Source organism: Patiria miniata, unplaced genomic scaffold, assembly GCF_015706575.1.
Source record: "Patiria miniata isolate m_02_andy unplaced genomic scaffold, ASM1570657v1 HiC_scaffold_24, whole genome shotgun sequence".
Classification (NCBI taxonomy): domain Eukaryota; kingdom Metazoa; phylum Echinodermata; class Asteroidea; order Valvatida; family Asterinidae; genus Patiria; species Patiria miniata.
Window position 1 is genome coordinate 15,385,188 of NW_024037063.1, and position 18,308 is coordinate 15,403,495.

General features: G+C 39.4%; 1 protein-coding gene across 3 annotated transcripts in view; it reads left to right on the forward strand.

The window, feature by feature from the left end:
- The window catches only part of LOC119731598 (chloride channel protein 2-like), a 42,498-nt gene that overhangs the window by 11,820 nt on the left and 12,370 nt on the right, over positions 1–18,308 (forward strand). For all 3 annotated transcript variants that reach the window (XM_038204790.1, XM_038204791.1, XM_038204792.1), the window contains exons 5-18: positions 1,117–1,250; positions 1,895–1,972; positions 3,206–3,410; positions 5,718–5,802; positions 5,924–6,025; positions 7,697–7,781; positions 8,267–8,413; positions 9,170–9,353; positions 9,989–10,086; positions 11,122–11,237; positions 13,362–13,498; positions 14,631–14,800; positions 16,870–16,924; positions 18,056–18,084. In XM_038204790.1, the coding sequence (XP_038060718.1) occupies positions 1,117–1,250; positions 1,895–1,972; positions 3,206–3,410; positions 5,718–5,802; positions 5,924–6,025; positions 7,697–7,781; positions 8,267–8,413; positions 9,170–9,353; positions 9,989–10,086; positions 11,122–11,237; positions 13,362–13,498; positions 14,631–14,800; positions 16,870–16,924; positions 18,056–18,084 (1,625 nt within the window). The remainder of the gene's footprint in view (positions 1–1,116; positions 1,251–1,894; positions 1,973–3,205; positions 3,411–5,717; positions 5,803–5,923; positions 6,026–7,696; positions 7,782–8,266; positions 8,414–9,169; positions 9,354–9,988; positions 10,087–11,121; positions 11,238–13,361; positions 13,499–14,630; positions 14,801–16,869; positions 16,925–18,055; positions 18,085–18,308) is intronic.

The window sequence follows — 18,308 nt, forward strand, 5'->3', positions numbered from 1 at the left end:
CATGCAGCATGCTTAATTCCCCAGCGGACCACACCTTTGTGGTAATGAAGGGGTGGTGTTCTTTCTTGGGAACAATAATTACCAATATTTCCGCTGATTAAAAAAAGAAAAATGACGACTAATACTTGTTATGGTGTTTGAAATATTTCTTTATTAGATAATAAGTTGTTCAACGTCACAATATTTATTTTTTCCTGAAATGTATTCAAGAAACGATGTAAAACTAAAAAAGGGGACTGAATCACCCCTTGCGAAATTAATGGATTCGCCCATGAAAATGTCAGCATCGTTTCCTACGGCGCTACAGGACAAGATCTTTGGTGTTTTGAAGAAAGTTACGATCGAAACTTGAACTTTCAACGTAACTACTCGCTAGTAATCACACAAATCTGATAAGTTTTGAGGTAAAACGGGACCTGTTTAGTCTTAGGTCAAAACAAATCAGCAACTGTTTCCACAAAAGCAAGATTTGTAACGCTCCAGTCAGACAACACACGGTGGGTTGCATACTCTCTCACGTCACGTGCAGCGGGAAAATGTTGTCATTCCCCGGCGCATGCTGCCGGGCCATGCATTAACTTTTAAGGCCGGGGACCGGACGGGGCAGCCGGCAGCAATTCCCGTAGTTTATTTCTCATCATCAATTTCCATATTTGTTTGTTAGAGTATCGATTGTAAATGATTTGATATAACTTTTGTGGCCCTTTTTATAGCTCTGTAGTGTAAATGGAACTGGTTCAGAGCATTTTGACTAGAATTTGGAGGCCTTACAAAATTGAAACCGCTGTGGTCGGTGCGGCTTATACGCCGCGCGGCTTACATGTATATTTCGAAAATTACGGTAGTACCTTACTGTATTTGTGTATTATCAGAAACGAGTAGAGACAGATTAAAGAGGACCTAGACCCTGATTAAGTTCATCTGTTATGATTTTATTTATTTTTTTATACCAAGATGTATCGCGATATATATCGTATCGTTTGATATGTATCGTGATACATATCGTATCGTGACACAGGCGTATCGTTTCAGTTGCCCATGTAGATAGGCAGATCTTGTGTGTTTAATGTTATCAACCTGTAAATCTTGTTTTTTTGGTTGACAACCCACCTGTAGGCTCTGGAATACCAGAGATGAAGACCATTCTGAGAGGAGTAGTGCTGAAGGAATACCTGTCATTCCGTACCCTGATATCTAAGGTTATTGGAGTGGCCACATCACTTGGAAGTGGCCTGCCCATCGGAAAAGAAGTATTTATATTTCACTGTTCCTTCTTAAGTGTTAATTTGCCATTTTTACCCAAGCACTACATAGATTTAGTTTTCAAGTCCTCCAGTGCAGAGTATTCTGCCCAATACTTAACCGAATGTTTTTTCCTTGACTCCAAAGAATGAATGCATTGCTTAAATGCTGTTTACTCCTATATATGTCACCATGTACAGAGAAAATACTTGGCAATGAGATGGAGGTTAAAAAATGTGAAACTGAAAAATATCTACTTTTAAATCAAACATGTAACTGCCAAGTATGTTGCTTGATTGAATCATAGCACGATGACAGAGCAACTCCCTTGATATTGTGAAAAACAATGTAGTTGCCTGTCAGGAATAAGGAATCTACTACATGTACTTTTATCTGATTATCTGTGAGTGATCCCAAGTTGCTATTTCCCGGGTTTGCAGCATTGCTAATGTTGCTTGCATTGTGACTTTGGTTGTGTTCCTGGCTGCATATTGGGTTTTTTTGTTGGCCTCTAACTAGCATTTTCAAACCCCTCTCCAGTCAATTTCTTTGTTCAACCTTAAAATAATTAATGCACCTGGTCAGATTCCGTACACAGTTTCTTTAAAAATATGTTTTCTAATTGTTACTGTTCTTATGTTATTCCCTACAGGGCCCCTTTGTGCACATTGCCAGTATTGTATCCACCATCCTCAGCAAGCTCATTGTAACATTCAAGGGCATCTTTGAGGTAACAACTTTAATCACATTCAGGAAATGTGCTTTCAGTGGCATCTATTCAAGACTTTCTAATTGGACCCCTATTATCTAGGATGCATTTTCAATCCTCCAAGATCTTAATGTTGATGTCCAGTGGAATAGTTTGTTCAGTTTTAAAAGAATATGAATTTCAACTCTTTCAACAAGTGAATGTCTGTCACCATCCGTTCTCCATCATCAAACATTAAACTGGAAAGAATTAAAGGGAATATACATCATTGGCTTTTGCTGTAATTTTCAGAAATGAACTATTTGAGGGGTTAGTATAATAGATCAAATATTGTTACACTGACATGTTTCAAATTTTGTGTTCGAAAATGCTGGAAAATCCAAGAAAAACAAAACTGTTCAAGTAGTCTGGTTCCCCAGACTCCACTAAATATAAAATAGATCAATTTACAGATGCCGGGAAATTGTAAGGTAAGGGTACCAGTCTAGCTGACCCGTTCATGAACATGTAACCAATAGCGAACAGAATTTGGACTGAATTAATGGTGAATTTGGAGCAGTAGTTGAAAAATAGTTAGGTTTTTCCAACGGTGGTCGGCCGACCACCGCTGGAAATTTTTACAAAAATACCATTTTCTTGAAAATGACTTCACACCAGGTGCCCATAAGTTTACAGGATGCTTTAGACTGTTATTTACCAACATCCTATTAAGGTATTTCATAAAAACTTGGCAGTTTTATTTTTCGATGTTTGCAAATGTTGTATATTCCCTTCAAGGTGTCACCTCAATCCTCCAAGAATCCATTTCCAACTTTCATAGCCATCCAACCTCAATACACAACTTAATCATCATGTGTCCCCCAATATTCCACAATCAGCTGCAATTATGAATTAATCAAGTGATTAGTTCTTCAACGTTACTTCCCTAATTACGAAATTAGTTTCCCTAGCCAGCTAGTCAAGTTCTCCTCTGGAATCCTGAAGCCCCTCGACGAAAAGGTTGTCCAAACATGACCCTGAAAACATCCATCGAGCTAGAAACTGGTCTGAGTGGTCCGTCTCTTTCCAACACTATGCTCGACAGGGGCATTTGGGCCCAACTCATCAAGTCATCATGAAAATGAATGAATGAAGAAGAAGAAGTTCCCCTTAAATCCTACTCATAAAGCATAAATTTGTTTTTCTGATCCAAAATATTCCAAGTATGTATATCATCTATTGAGGCAGAGTATTGCTGTAACATTCCCATTTCAGAATGAATCCAGGAACAGTGAGATGCTAGCAGCAGCCTGTGCTGTGGGTGTTTCCTGCAACTTTGCTGCCCCCATCGGTGGTGTGCTGTTCAGCATTGAAGTCACATCCACATATTTTGCTGTGCGGAATTACTGGCGGGGTTTCTTTGGTGCTGTATGTGGGGCATTTGTCTTCAGACTGTTGGCTGTTTGGAACAAAGATGAAGGTATGTATGCCCTTAGCCCAGGTGGACTCCCTTTCCTCCCTACGTAACGGAGGGAGTCCAGGGTATGAAGTGCTCAAAACCGGGCGAAAAAATTTATGACCAATATTTTCAATATTTTTACCTTGATGGAGAAGCCAATTTTTACGTCGTAGTATTCTATGTGTCCTTATCTATTGGGCCGCTGGGTTCAGGAATTCCATATGTGATGCTGACCGACCTTAATCAGGAAAATAAACTCTAAAGCAACGTTAAACTTGTATGTGTTTGTAGACTCTTTTCATCAGTTTCTCACCGCCGAGTCTATTCTAGTCGTACATGACGTACGTCCGTGCAGCGTGTAGTCTGGTTCCCTAGACCTGACAATTATTCTCGGCGCTCATATCACGTTTGGTCTGGGAGCCAGACTATGCAGCGTGAATATGCAATGCGCACGCGCGATTTGCTTAGTAACCACCCTCATACGCACGCGCACTTACTTGAAGGCGCGGTCGCTAATCCAATGACCGAGCGTGTTTTAGTACCAGTTACCAGAAACATGTTTCGGCTTTGGTCATTGGTTGAGCGTTTTCGTGACGTTGGTTGGCTGGAGTGAGTCACTGTTCCAACCAAAACTAAACAAATGAGGGCGCGTGCGTGTGCGCTTTTGTGCGCACGTACATGACGTACGACTCGGGAATAAAACTGATGAAAAGAGACTACAAACACGTACAAGTTTAACGTTGCTTTAGAGTTTATTTTCCTGATTAATGTCGGTCAGCATCACATATGGAATTCCTGAACCCCTGGATCTATAGAGAAGGACACATAGAAAATGTAGACGTGAAATAAGCTTCTGTAACGAGGTAAAACGTAACAAAAATCTGGTCCAAATTTTGGGTGGTCTTATGTAGAGAATTCTCATCCTGGACGTCAGTCGTAATGCAATGAAGACTTCGTCCAACCTGGGCTATGTATGCCCTGTACTTTGAGAGAATGTTAGTATCAGCTGATCCAGTCTTTCCACACAGATTTTGATTACATACAGGGTGAGTAAAAAAAAAATGTGTAACCCAAACCCCCAAAAATATATTTCATATTTAAAAAAATATGTAGCACCAAAAATAATAATGGCTGGAAAGCTAATTTCATAAGCTACTTTTAGATGGAAAAATTACTGAAATTGCTCAATCCGTTCATAGAATATACCATTTAAACGCAATGACACTAAAACCTGTTTCAACCAAAAAAAGCAGTTTATTGTGTATTCTGACTGTTTGAAGCACCAAAGAAAATGACACAGAATACTTGTAGAACACAATATCGTTGTTAACAACCCTGGTTAGGCAAACAATATGATTTATAAAATCCATTTTTTTTAAAAGACGGGCCTTCAAAAGGACTTTGTTGAATATTTTTAACTTTTAAACCGAGGTTTTATCGCTCGTGTGCTTGAAGACAATTGTGACGAGGATTCTTGAAATCACATGTTTGGACGAAAGAGGTTTTAGGGCCATGGTGTTTAAATGGTGGTATAATTTGAACGGATTGAGCAATTTCTGTAATTTTTTCATCTAAAAGTAGCTTATGAAATGGGCTTTCCAGTCATTATTAGGTTTGGTGCTACCAAACAAAAGAGGGACAATAGGACATCCACGATCGACGGTGAACACACGTTTGTGTGTGTGTACATGTTCATCTTTTCAAACTGTGGACAAAAAATACCAGAGAACAAAAGAGAACAATTATTTCCATGTAGGCCTTATGCTCAAAGCATTATATGCTCAAAGGATTTGCCTAGATAAGAAATGTCTCGCTTAAGACTGAAAATATCCAGTCAGTTTGCTTAAATTACATACAATGACTTCCCAACAGAAAAGCAAAAAAACAAAAATGTATTCCGGTATCATAGGCATCAATACATTACATAGATAACCAGGAAATAGTAATGATGTCAATGAACATTCCATGTTATCCAGGTAAGTTGATGTTAATAGAGCGGTGTTATGTCATGGGAGCAGTCATGGTTGTGGGGCATTTGTGTTTTTAGACAATGCTTTTCTTGTTTTAGATATGAAATAATAACTTTTGAGATTTGGGTTCTGCTTTTTTTTACTTGTTCTGTATGTTGATTATTTGTAGTTATCAACTGTATTATCAACAGGTACATCAGCAATATTACTGTATACCACAGTACAGATGATAGAATGTATTCAGAGACAGGGTGCATTGAGGTAATTGAAATGCTTCGCAGTAAAGCTCCAGCAAATAGAAAGGTTTGTCTGTATATTGTCTTGTCAATTTAAACTAAATCGTTTTTGTTTTTACCAGAAACAATCACCGCCCTATTCAAGACAACTTTCAGAGTGGACTTCCCCTTTGACCCACAGGAGTTGATAGCCTTTGCTTTCATTGGGTAAGAGTCACAATATATCCTACTCTTGTTGTCTTCCAACTTGGTTCATACTTACGAAGTTAATAGTTGTACTTATGTAATGCAATGCAAACTATTGACTGCTGTGTGTGTTTCCTTTCAGCATTGTGTGTGGATTTGGTGGGGCCCTGTTTGTCTTTGTCCACAGACGCATTGTAGACTTCAACAGAACACACAAGAGAGTCAGTGCTTTCCTCATGAAAAAGTAAGTTCGGTTAAGTATTTGCTGAAAACTGTCATTAATCTTCTAATTTTTAGAAAGTTACAAAGATTCATGAATGAACATGACTGTTCAAGCAAAAAGTAGCAACAAGTATGTCTGGATAGTGAACGTGATTGAGTTTGTGTTTTCCAGCATCCCCATGTAGTGGTGCCAAGCAGCATAGCTAGGCTTTTGTGCTTAATATGCAGAAGTGGGTACTGTGCCCACTGGATTGTAGTTGTAGTGGAACTCTTTTTATATCATTAGTCTTCATGTGTTCAGTGTTTCGAAGTAATGAGTTAAAGGTAGAGTACAGTAAACTCTGACTAAACCGACACTCTCGGGACCTGAGAATTTGTGACGGCTTACGCGAATGCCGATATCTGCTGTAAGTCGTCATTTTGCCGACTTACATGAATGGTCTTTTACACACATGATTCATTGCAATTGCCTTCGATTTACCCTGGATTATCTCCTTAATGCTTGAGTTTAATCCAGCAAATTAATCCTCGAATTGTATCATCACGTTTGGGGTATTGATAGTGGAGACCACGATACATATGTACATGCACAGGAATGAATTAAATGCGTTCGTGGTCCGGTATATACCATGCACGCATTGACTGCAGCAGTAGTCATTCAATAAGACGACCCCCAAAATGGACAGAGCGCATGGGTACAGCTTAGAGGGGGTACTGGTATTGATATGCTCACGATGCATATGCGATGTATGCAGTAGGACACCCTTTTTCGACACCGATGCATGCGGTGATCACTCGACACTTTGCCAACCGCAGTACAGGAAGTCGATGCCAATGTGCGACTTGTTGAATGCTGACTTACACAAAGGATTTGGTAATGCTTTTTATGGAAAGAGGACCAAGAGTAACACGACGACTTGAGCGAATTGGCGACTTATAAAAGCCGACTTTGAAATAAAAAAATTCAATGGATATGCATTACGGACGATTGGGACTTTAGTCAGACGGCCGACTTGAGCGATTTGACGAGTTGTATGATGTCGTTTTAGCCGGAGCTTACTGTATATCATTTGCAGCAATCCAAAAAGTAACTGACAAAATTATTGTTCAAAAGCATACTTGGTTTAAAGATAGTAATGGCACTAAACTCCCTGTGAAATTATTCCTTCTGGCATACTGTCATTTTGAAGAAAACAATAAAAGGTCATTTCTAAAGATGAGTCAAGTGACACATTTTTGGAAATTTCTGTTAGTAGTTGGTTTGTAATTAATTTGTCAAATCCGTGAATGGGTGCATGCCAGTGTTGACGGGACGCACACGCGTGCGGTTGCTGTTATTTATTGGTTCAGTGCGTGACTTTGCGTGGCTGCATTCGGCTAAATGCTGATTTGGGGTGTAATTCAAAAAATGACTCGGCAACTTTTTAATTGAAATCGAGATCCTAGAATATTTTTTTCTCAAAATATACAGTATTCACAGAGCTAAAACTTCATCAGGTTAGTTGTTAAGTACCAGTCTCTAGATTTTCAGCACTTTTGTTGCTTCAAACAAAAAAGTCACAAATGACAAATGATCTACCCTACCTTTAAGAGAAACACGTCTGATCTTTGTAATAATGCAGATTATTTGGTGAAGTTGTTGGTCAATGTTGTTTGACCAGGTGTGATTATATCATGCTCTTTGTTCCTACAGTCGTTTCCTGTACCCATTTCTGGTATCACTGGTCATTTCTTCCATTACATTCCCTCTGGGTCTGGGGCAATTCATGGCAGGAGAGGTATGTTTACAGTTCATTATTGACCACTGCTTAAAATGTGAAGTCAGCTCTTGACATGAAATTGCAACTAAAACAAAAGCAAAACATGGGGCACATTGTATGTTATTCAAACAGCTTGACACCAAAGCTTACTCAGTTTTTAAGTAGAGGTCAGGTGAAACACTTGTTTTGCTCTGAAATGGAATTTCACATTACTATTAAAATCTTTGAAGCAATGTTGGAATGACAATTCAAAGTTAAAATCTTCATTAAATAAAAAAAAATCTGCATTTCAAAGATGGAAAATAATCATCAGCCCTTCAACCCATAAACACATGAACTACCTTGTATTACATTGTATTTATTCCCTGGTGAATCCGTAAAGCCATACAGGTTGGGGAAGTTCCTGGAGTATATGAGTTACATGGCTTTGTAGTAAATATTGATTAGCATGACATCCTGCCTGCCATGCACTCATTGTTTTCATGTTACGTTATGTGTGGCAGTTGACACAGAAGCAGCAAATTGATGAGCTATTTAGCAACACAACGCTGGGTAATGATCCATCAGCTACCATAGATGAAGAGAACAAGTACAAGCCATGGCACCGTCCTAATGTCTTCGTTACTCTGGGTGTCTTCATTGTCATGCAGGTAAGTGGCCTCAGGAAGTCTTTGCCTGCTTGGGCACAAGGTTGATCTAATATATGTCAGTTGCATTCAGCCAATGCATGCTTACTAAGTGTGAACATGTATATTACTTATAACTAAATGGTCTGGCTCGCAGTTTGACGTAAGGAGGTAATGAATGTGATGTCTTGAAAACTCTGTGAATTGAAACGAAAACCGTGACTGTTGAGCCATTGTTTAAGTTTAAGGTCACCTGGTTCTCAGAAAGGTCTAACAACTTAATTTCCATCAGATTGTAGCGTTGCAATACAGTATACTGATGCATAACAGTATACTGATGCTAAACAGTTGTTAATGAGAGACACTGTAATAGTAATGCTATTGTCCAGCTACACTAAGGTGCCTGCATTCCTCTCACATTGAATTGAGTTGATTTAAATGTTATCTCGTGGTTAAAAGATCAGACTTCATGCGAGTGACTGTTGCAATTGTTGAACAAAATATTGAAAGCCCAAGTTTACATGACATGTATGCCATTAAAAGTAAAATGTGATGGATTTATTGGTGACTGTGATGGGCAGTTAAGCCAGGAAGCCTTGTGCACTAATGCCCAGGTGTATTGCACTCACACAAAGCTGACATAGAGTGGTACATGCAATTGAAATTGGTACCACACATACTCAAAATGCACAATTCACTCACACATGCATCCAGTGTGTCCGTCAGCTTACATGACCATAGTGAATGTCATTCTTGATTCCTTGTGCTCTGCCATCCTAGTTCTGGATGACGGCCCTGGCAGTGACTCTGCCTGTACCTGCTGGGGTATTCATTCCTGTCTTCACATTAGGAGCAGCATTTGGTAGGCTGGTTGGGGAGTGTATGGCAGCATGGTTCCCTCAGGGTATCCACACATCCGATGCTGTCATCAATAAAGTCATACCAGGAGGATATGCTGTAGTTGGTAAGATCTAGACTGCAGTATAACTAACTATTATTGTTTAGTTTGAATTTTTAAAAGTAACTCAATTCTTTCAAGAATTTGAAGGCATGAAGGTTCACTAAACTGCTAAACATTCTTTTTTCAAGTGAACATTGTATGATGAGAATGTGAAAGTAGAAATGTTTGCCAATCCTTGTGAAAATTAAATTTTGTTAAAGAGAGCTACATGTATTAGCCCTATGGAAGCACAGTGTAAATTATATAGAATCTTATTGAATTGGACATGGTCAGGGCTACAAGAAAGAGCCATCAAACACAAATATCTTTGTCGGAGAAAGATACATGTTTGTCAAAACCTGCACAAAAATAGGAATGATTGAATTTAGCACTCCTTAAAATTGAAATTGTGAATGTTGTCGCGTAAGTGCAACAAGGTCGTATTTCCTAAAATGGCATAAATGCAAACGCAAGTTTTAGAATGTCAAGAGGTCGTATCTCGCTTAAAATAACCGGGATGTACACGCAAAGTCAGTGGACGTCGAGATACGACGTTGTTGAATGGAGCGTATTCGCGCGGGATTTGACTTTGTTGCAGAATTGAGTTACAACCTTGTTGTACTGACACGACGATGTTCTCTTCACCTTCGGACTTGTAGGTGCAGCAGCATTATCAGGCAGTGTGACTCATACCATCTCCACGTCTGTCATTGTCTTTGAGTTGACTGGGCAAATCACACACATCTTACCTGTCATGGTAAGTTACTTCCCTCTGCATACACTCTCAAGTTCATACACCTTGGTATTGTCTTACAGGAACACAACTCATTCTTGTTGAAAACATCAATATTCTAAGTGTTCTCTCAGCTACATTGAGCTATTGCTGTGTGAATTTACTCACTTGGGGCAATCATTCCATATGTGAGCATTTGACGTTTGTAGTCTTCAGCACGTTAGTAACAGTTGTTCCAATTGAAACCAGACCTCAGTATTCTAAGTGGAACTTTCCAATCATTCTGATTGTTGATAAACTGCGTTAAAATTTGCAAAACCTGAGCAATAGTCTGGGTTCAACCCACAGTACCATTCCAGAGTTTTTTTGAATGAGTCTGTAATTGGGTAATAGTTCATTGGTTTTCTTGTGTGCCTTAAAACTCTTCACTTTTCAAAGCATCCTTTATTATTCAAGACATATGCTTTCCCAGTTTCCTATCAAGATTAAGAGAACCCAATAAATTCAACATAGTCATACATTGTGCCAAACTGATGATAAAGGTTATCCTCTCAAATGTCACGAGACCTGATCAATCATAGAATTTCTTTTCTTGTCTAACACTGCAGTTAAGTAATTTGTCAGTGAATTTTAATTGATTGTTTTGTTGTGCTTACACTGGTCTTTTTATAGGTTTTTTTAGACAATTGTTAAGTCCTCGCACAACACGTTTCTGTCCTAAGTTATGATATTGAGTTCTGTGTCACTGTGGATGAATCTGAATCATTAAATTCCAAGCTCATTTCCTGCGTAATGTTTTACCTCTGTTCTTAAATTAAGGATATTTTTCTTTGTGAAGGGAACATTCACCAGAAGATTCAAGACAAAACACATTGTGGCAGTTACACCAGGGTCTGACAATGACAATGTCCTGACTAAGAACTAAGAAACGTTGTGGCCAGCAAATCTAACTTAAACCACTTGATTCAAGACCAAAGTGTGAATATGTGGGTCCTGCTAAATCTCAGTGTGTATTTTGCTGCTGTACACGTCTGTGCTGTTCCTCTTGTATCTCACCAGATGGCAGTGTTGATAGCCAATGCCATAGCCCAGTTACTACAGCCATCATTCTATGACAGTATCATCCAAATCAAGAAACTGCCATACCTACCGGATATCAGCCATGCTGGCTCCAAGTAAGTGTATGCCACCTTGATCATCAGTAGAAAGATAAACATACACAATAACCTCCAGTGAAGTTTTGCATCGCAATTTGAAAATTTGCATCACAATACTCGGCCTCAGACACTATAAGTCCAAATTTATAAAAAACAAATCTTGCAGTTGTCAAAAATCCTGCTTTAAAACACAGACAAATGTCTTCTGTATATTCAGCAATTTATCATCTTTCAATCTACTTTGTGTTGCACACTGATGCGTAGTGCATGATACATGTATCGGGTATATCTATGTCATGAATACATGTAGCGAATAGAGAGTTACATACGACGTCGCAAGACTACACAAACTGATCACCTACCGTAATTTCCTGCGGATAAGACGCGTCTTATCTGACTTTCTAGACCACAAAAACATCGCTGCGCCTTATCTACAGGTGCGCCTTATCTGGTGTCGCTTGAGTTCAAAGTGACGGTCTTTGTGTGAAGAATTCTTTCAATGCCGCAATCAATAATGCGGTCAACCGAGGCTCAACTCTCCAGACATTGTGACCGTATTTTTATTCCAACAATGCCGCGATGTGTTGATCCCCCATGATCGTGCTTTCCTTCCAACAATGCCGCAATGCGTTGATCCCCCTTAGTGATCGTGCTTTCGTTCCAACAATGCCGTCATACAAACGTTTTTCTTTGTGGCCGTTTTTTCATTCCGAAAATGCTGCAATCAGAATTACTTAAACGTTTGGAAATCGCATTCACTCAAGTTCTATTGTGTGAACGTTGAGGGTGTTTATTGTACAGGATATCTTCGAAGTCTGCAAGCCTGAAGATCAAGATGAAAACAGTGCGAGTTGGTAAAAGCGGCTCAGGAAAGCGTACTTCCGGCCCGAGCGCCATGTTATGCATACAGAGACCGCGCGAACCTCAGTGCACGTGTGGCCGAACATTTTGTAGAAACACGCTGCGGTGTATCATCAAGTCCGAGCGGTAAAATCTCGTTAAAATATATATTTCAACGGACAAATACATACACAGAGAAGAGAGATCACGTTCTGAGAATTAATTTGCGGAAATTCTCTTTCTCCACCGATGTATGTTATTTTCTACGATCCAAATTCGTCCTGATACGCTACTGTAGTCATGCACGGAACATCATGGTCCGGTACCGTATGTAGGCCGTAGTCACTGGTTCCTGGCCCACATCATAGCTTCGATTCTGTAAGCATGCGATGGGAACCAACGAATACTGATGGCACTGCTGCCGCACGGAATATCGTACAGCGGCATGGCTTCGACGACGTGCATCACAAATGCGTCAGAATTACAGGCCTTTTCGTCAAGATTTAGCGTGTCAAGATGAAATAATATCGTGTAAACGATTATGTTGTGCATGCAAATGGCGTGTGTAATATTACTGTGCGTATCGGCGGCTGAAAATGTTATCCTCATTTTGTAATTTGTTTTCTGTGTACGGTGAGTAATTATACTGACACTGTGACAGCTCGGTTACTTCTCCCACGCGGTCTGGGTAAATTTTCCCGTGTCGAAAGTCCAAGTGCGGACAGTGGTCACATTTGACCATTTCTCATTTTACTATCGTCTCGGTAAAACCTTCCAAAAAAAAGTCCAGTGCGGACACGGCTTAATTCATCCTCCGAATAGTGTGATCGTTCTAAGGCAACACAATGGCCCCTTTGTGGCGATGTACCGACACCGGGTGACGCCTGGTGTTCTTCTGTGTGCGGTCAAACATGCGTCTTATGCGGCGGTGCGCCTTATCTGTTGGCGTTTGAATTTTTTTTGGGTGATTTTAGGGACCTGCGTCTTATCCGCCGCGCGCCTTATCCGCAGGAAATTACGGTATTTGGCGTGCTATCACCAATCTTGCATGTGAAGTGTATCCGTTTGCTTGCAATTTTCTCAAATACCGTTGCTTGCAATTTTCACCAATCAGAGTTATTATTTGTAATGTACACTTGCCACTACCTGTTAAAATACATTATTACCATCAAGACCAATCCATTAGATGGCAAGTGCACATCTGACTGATTGGCTTTGATGATTTCCTGCTTAACGTGTGTTTGATTTCAGTCTGTACATAGCGGTTGTGTCCATGATGTAACCATGTGTGTTTGTATGCAGGACCTATGAGATATTTGTGGAGGATATCATGGTACGTTATGTCAAGTTCATCTCCTGGCTTTCCACCTATGCTGACCTGAAGGAACTGCTGGATACTTCTCCTAAACTCCAGTCTTTCCCATTGGTAGATGCTCCTGGTAAGTCCAGTGTTCCATTTGTTTATCTCTCCACCTTTCTTGTCCCTCCTCCATAGATCTATTCTTACTTTCAAACTCCTTTGTTTCCAACCCCCTCATGTTGTCCCCTATCATCACACCCCACTCTCCCCTTTGTTCTTGTAATGTTTGTTTAGCCACCCTGCATGCCCTACCTTGTATGCATTTCTTTTCAGGTAAACTTGTGGGTCTCTTCAAAGTCTGATACTGTCCCCATGTCATTTTGCCTTGGAGACATTATGACTGTGTATTTCAGATCAGTCCGGATTAAGCAGTTTGCCGCAGATTGCATTTCAATTATCCCGCAATTTGTTTATCACTTGTGAATTTATTCATTTCTTTGGTTGAATGTGTTGGGTATGAACCTGGGTTACTGGCTTAAAGATATAGTCCATCATTTGTAATTTGTGCATTTTGTTCGTTTGAAGCAACAAAAGTGCTCAAAATATAAAGAAGGGTACTGAACAACTAACCTGATGAAGTTTCAGCTCAGCTTCAGCTGTATATTCCAAGAAAAACAGCATTCTAGGATCTCAATTTCAAATCAAAAGTTGCTGAATCATGTTTTGAATTGGGCCTAAATTCAGCGTCTGAGACACGTTCTCACTCAGCCGATTGCAGCTACGCGATGTTGCGCACTAATTTTAAGTTCTATATGACTGATCCAACGAATTATAGCAACAGCGCGTGCGTGTGTGTTGTGCCAATACTTGCGCGCGCTTCGTCGAATAACAAAACGAACTACTAATTTAAATTTCCCACGGTGCGTCTTAAGAAGCACCGTTGGAAATGTCTTCTTTCGTTGATTACTTCAAAATGACAGCTTGCCAGAAAGAATAATTTCACAGGGAGTTTAGTTCCCCTACTATCTTACAACCAAGTATGTTTTTCAACAATAATTACGCCAGTTACTTTTCGGATGGCTGCAAATGATGGACTATAGCTTGAATACTTGGAGCTTGTGAGCCGGAATTTTGAATGACAAGACTAACTTATTTACTGATTGGCTGCCGCTCTGTTGTATATTTATTATCTTCAAACCTCATGCCTAGAAATGTTAGCTAAGTCCAGAGCACTTGATTCCTCATTTCATTCTCTCTTGTCTGATTGCCAGAGTCCATGATATTACTTGGTTCAGTGCAGCGTAGTGAGCTGGAATGCATGTTGGAGAAGAAGGTTGGGTTAGCTCGTCGTTTGGTGGTTGTAGCTGATAGGAAGAGATCTCAAGGACAGAGCCAGCCAGGTCCATCAGATCGCTTCTCTGTTGTCTCCTTCAATGCCAAGGCAGGTGCAACCTTAATAGGCTCTTCATATTTAGCAATTGTTGACCGCTGTGATGTGGGATCTGACGTTTTTAACACTCGTTGATAACTGAAGGTTTTGATGTCCTGCTGAATATGAGACTGAACGTTTGATGTTGCAGTTCTCATGGCACAAAGCTAGCGTGCACAGTATCCAAGCACACAATATAACAAGGTATTTGATTGCCCTATGATGATTGGGTTATATGGATAATAGCAATTCCAACCTGTTATCTTTTACTAGGTAGGTCATGAGAAAGTTTGATTCTGATACATTTCATATGAAAAGTAACTTCTGTTTTGTATGTAAGAACTTTATAAACAGTGGGGAAAATGAGAGAAAGTTCTTGTTTACATGTTGTGTTTAACCAGGACGAAACCTTGTGACCTCATCAAGAGTACAATTTACTGGAGGTTGTTTTATGGATGCTACAAGATGTGAATTCGTGCTAAGTATTTGCCATGAATTCAGCATTATTTGGTTATTTCATTCATTTTGTCCTGTTTGAAAGGTCAAAATCTATGCTGTTTAGTCCATAAATACTGTGTTCCTTTGAGCTTATGCATTAAAGTTGTAATTGCGCTGTTAATATCCCAAACTTTGGGATATCTGTCCATACTATTTCATCTACCGTAATTTTCGGAATATAAGCCGCGCGGCGTATAAGCCGCAGCACGCAAAAATCTGCAAATTAAGATTTGAAGTCGGCGTATAAGCCGCACCGGCGTATAAGCCGCACCAACCGCAGCGGTTCAATTTTGTAAGGCCTCCAAATTCTAGTCAAAATGCTCTGAACCAGTTCCATTTGCACTACGAAAGCTATAAAAGGACCACAAATGTTATGTCAAATCATTTACAGTCGATTACTCTTACAAACAAATATGGAAATTGATGATGAGAAATAAAAAACGGGAATTGCTGCCGGCTGGCTAGTCAGTGAGCCTGTGCCGGCGAATGACATTATTTTCCCCCAGCACTTGAGAGAGTATGCAACCCACCATGTGTTGTCTGACTGGAGCGCTACAAATCCTGCCTTGTGGCAACAGACGCTGAGTTGTTTTGTCCTAAAGGATAAACAAGTCCGTTTTTACAGCAAAACTTATCAAATTGTTGTGATTACTAATGAGTAGTAACGTCAAAACTTCAAGTTTGGATAGTAACTTTCTTCGAAAACACTCAACACGATGCTGAGATTTTTATGGACGAATCCATTAATTTTGTAGGGGTGGTTTCACCCCTGTTTTGAGTTTTACATCGTTTTTTGAATACATTTCAAGAAAAAAAAATATATTGTGACGTTGAACAACTGATTATCAAATAAAGATATGTTTCAAACTCCATAAAAAGTATTAGTTGTCTTTTTCCTTTTTTTAAACTGGGGAAATATTGGTAATTATTGTTCCCAAGAAAGTGCACCCCTTTATTACCACAAATGGTGTGGTCCATGGGGAATCCCTGCAGCATGCATGCAGCATAGGCAGCATCACGTGCGGCCGGTTGTCGATGTCCAAGGGACAGCTTTCACTAGCCGTACTTTTTACCGCTCGGTACCTTTTTGTGGGATGTGCTTTCGGTTTGTTAATGACTTTCTTAATTGATAATTATTTCAGCAACACATCTCTTCTTGTACCAGTACATTAAATACACATGTAAATGTCATTTTTATTCTTCAAGTCTCGGCGTATAAGCCGCCCTGTGTATAAGCCGCAGTAAACATTTTCATGGGCAAATTCAACGTATAAGCCGCGGCTTATATTCCGAAAATTACGGTACATAACACGTAGGAAAAAGTGAATTCATGTAATATGAAGTTCCAGTTTATCCTCATTTTGTATTGTATTCTCTTTAACTTTTTATTTACAATAACTTCCTTTCTGTACCCGCACTTTCCTTTGAATAAGCCCATTGCAACATTCTTCTTTACCTTAGAGTGTTGTCGCCGAGGCATTCTCTGAGCTCCAGTGACAAATATACAGTGGTTTAGCTGGGCTTAGTATACCTAATTCATTAATATATTATTATTTATTAATATTTGTTCGTTGTTTTCACAGTCTGATGAAAACAACTCACAACAAATCTCCATCAGAGACGCTTCTGACAAAGATGGTAAGCATTGCTGAAACATGAAAATAGTTGATTATAGACCATTTGCTCTTCAAGTTAATTAAAGCTCTGTGGAAAAAACTAATCTGATGTGCAGAATGAATTGGATCCCCTATAGTGTTTATCATTTACTTCAACTTGTCAATAGTTGGAATCATTTTAAGATGGGAAACATGTTAGCCAACATTTGAATAATTTGAGGAAGCTGTCCTTTTCAATTCTTCTGGGAGTGGACCTTATGCTTTGTGGGTGTCTCAGATGGCCTTCTTTGTTATTTAGAATTAGTAACGATGAATGTACCAAAGGTTGACTCATGCTTATCCATGCACAACAGAACCACAGCCCTTTGGTCTATTGCCTTTATGGTAGGTTTTTTAAAGTTACTGTTGAGGACTCGATTGTTAGACATATCTGATTCCAGTTGAGATCTCTTTCTCACCTACATAAACTTGAGTAGAAACATAACAATTTGGTGCATGCAGCATCCAGCAAACATTGGCATGCTAAAATGGCCACATAATCAAAATGCCAAAATAAATCATTAAATTGTGTAGTTTTTGTACTCATTGGTTGTGATATGTATGTCAGCGTGATTTTTATGTCCACATAATTTGCATGTGATTAGCAGTTATACCTTGTATTTGAAAGCATGGAGATGTGGGTTATATACTCATGACAGCTACAGCTTGCAGTAAATATGAAACAGTTACTGATTAAATGTAGAAGATTGCACTAAATGTAGATGATAACATAGCAACGTTGAAGTCTTCAGTCCTTAGACTCAGCATTATTAATAAAGAAATTAGTTGCAAAACTTGCGATCAATGAAATACATTTGTTCAGCTAAGTACCATGGGTGAAACAAGCAGACCCTGTGACAAGATAACGGTGCACATTGTTTACACATGTGCTTCCATTGTGCTTCATTTGGGAGGCAAGTAGGGACGGCTTTACCTTGTCCCCACCAAACTCTGTTTCAAAATCACACCTTACATAAAGTATACTTTTATATCTGTTGAGCTTCTTATACTGTATTTTTCCAGTGTCCCACTACAGCCAGTTTCTGGCAGAGATCACCCCACATATGCCTAACAACTAATTTCTACTTGTGTTTTTTTCCCTGTCCCTATTTAGCCACAGGAATCAGTCTGTCCAACCTAGAGGTATGTTGGTTTATCAATCTGTCAGAAATTTTAAAATGAGTTACCAAAAACGTTTTTTCTTTGGATGGTAAAACATCCTCCCCCCCCCCATTTTTGGGGGGTGTTTTTCACACGATTGCTCTAAACATAACAAATAAAATATGTCATTGAAATCCTGTCTGATATAGGATTTTCTTAAGTCTTGACGTTTTGTGCCCTGCTATATATCCTTGGGTCTTAGTTTA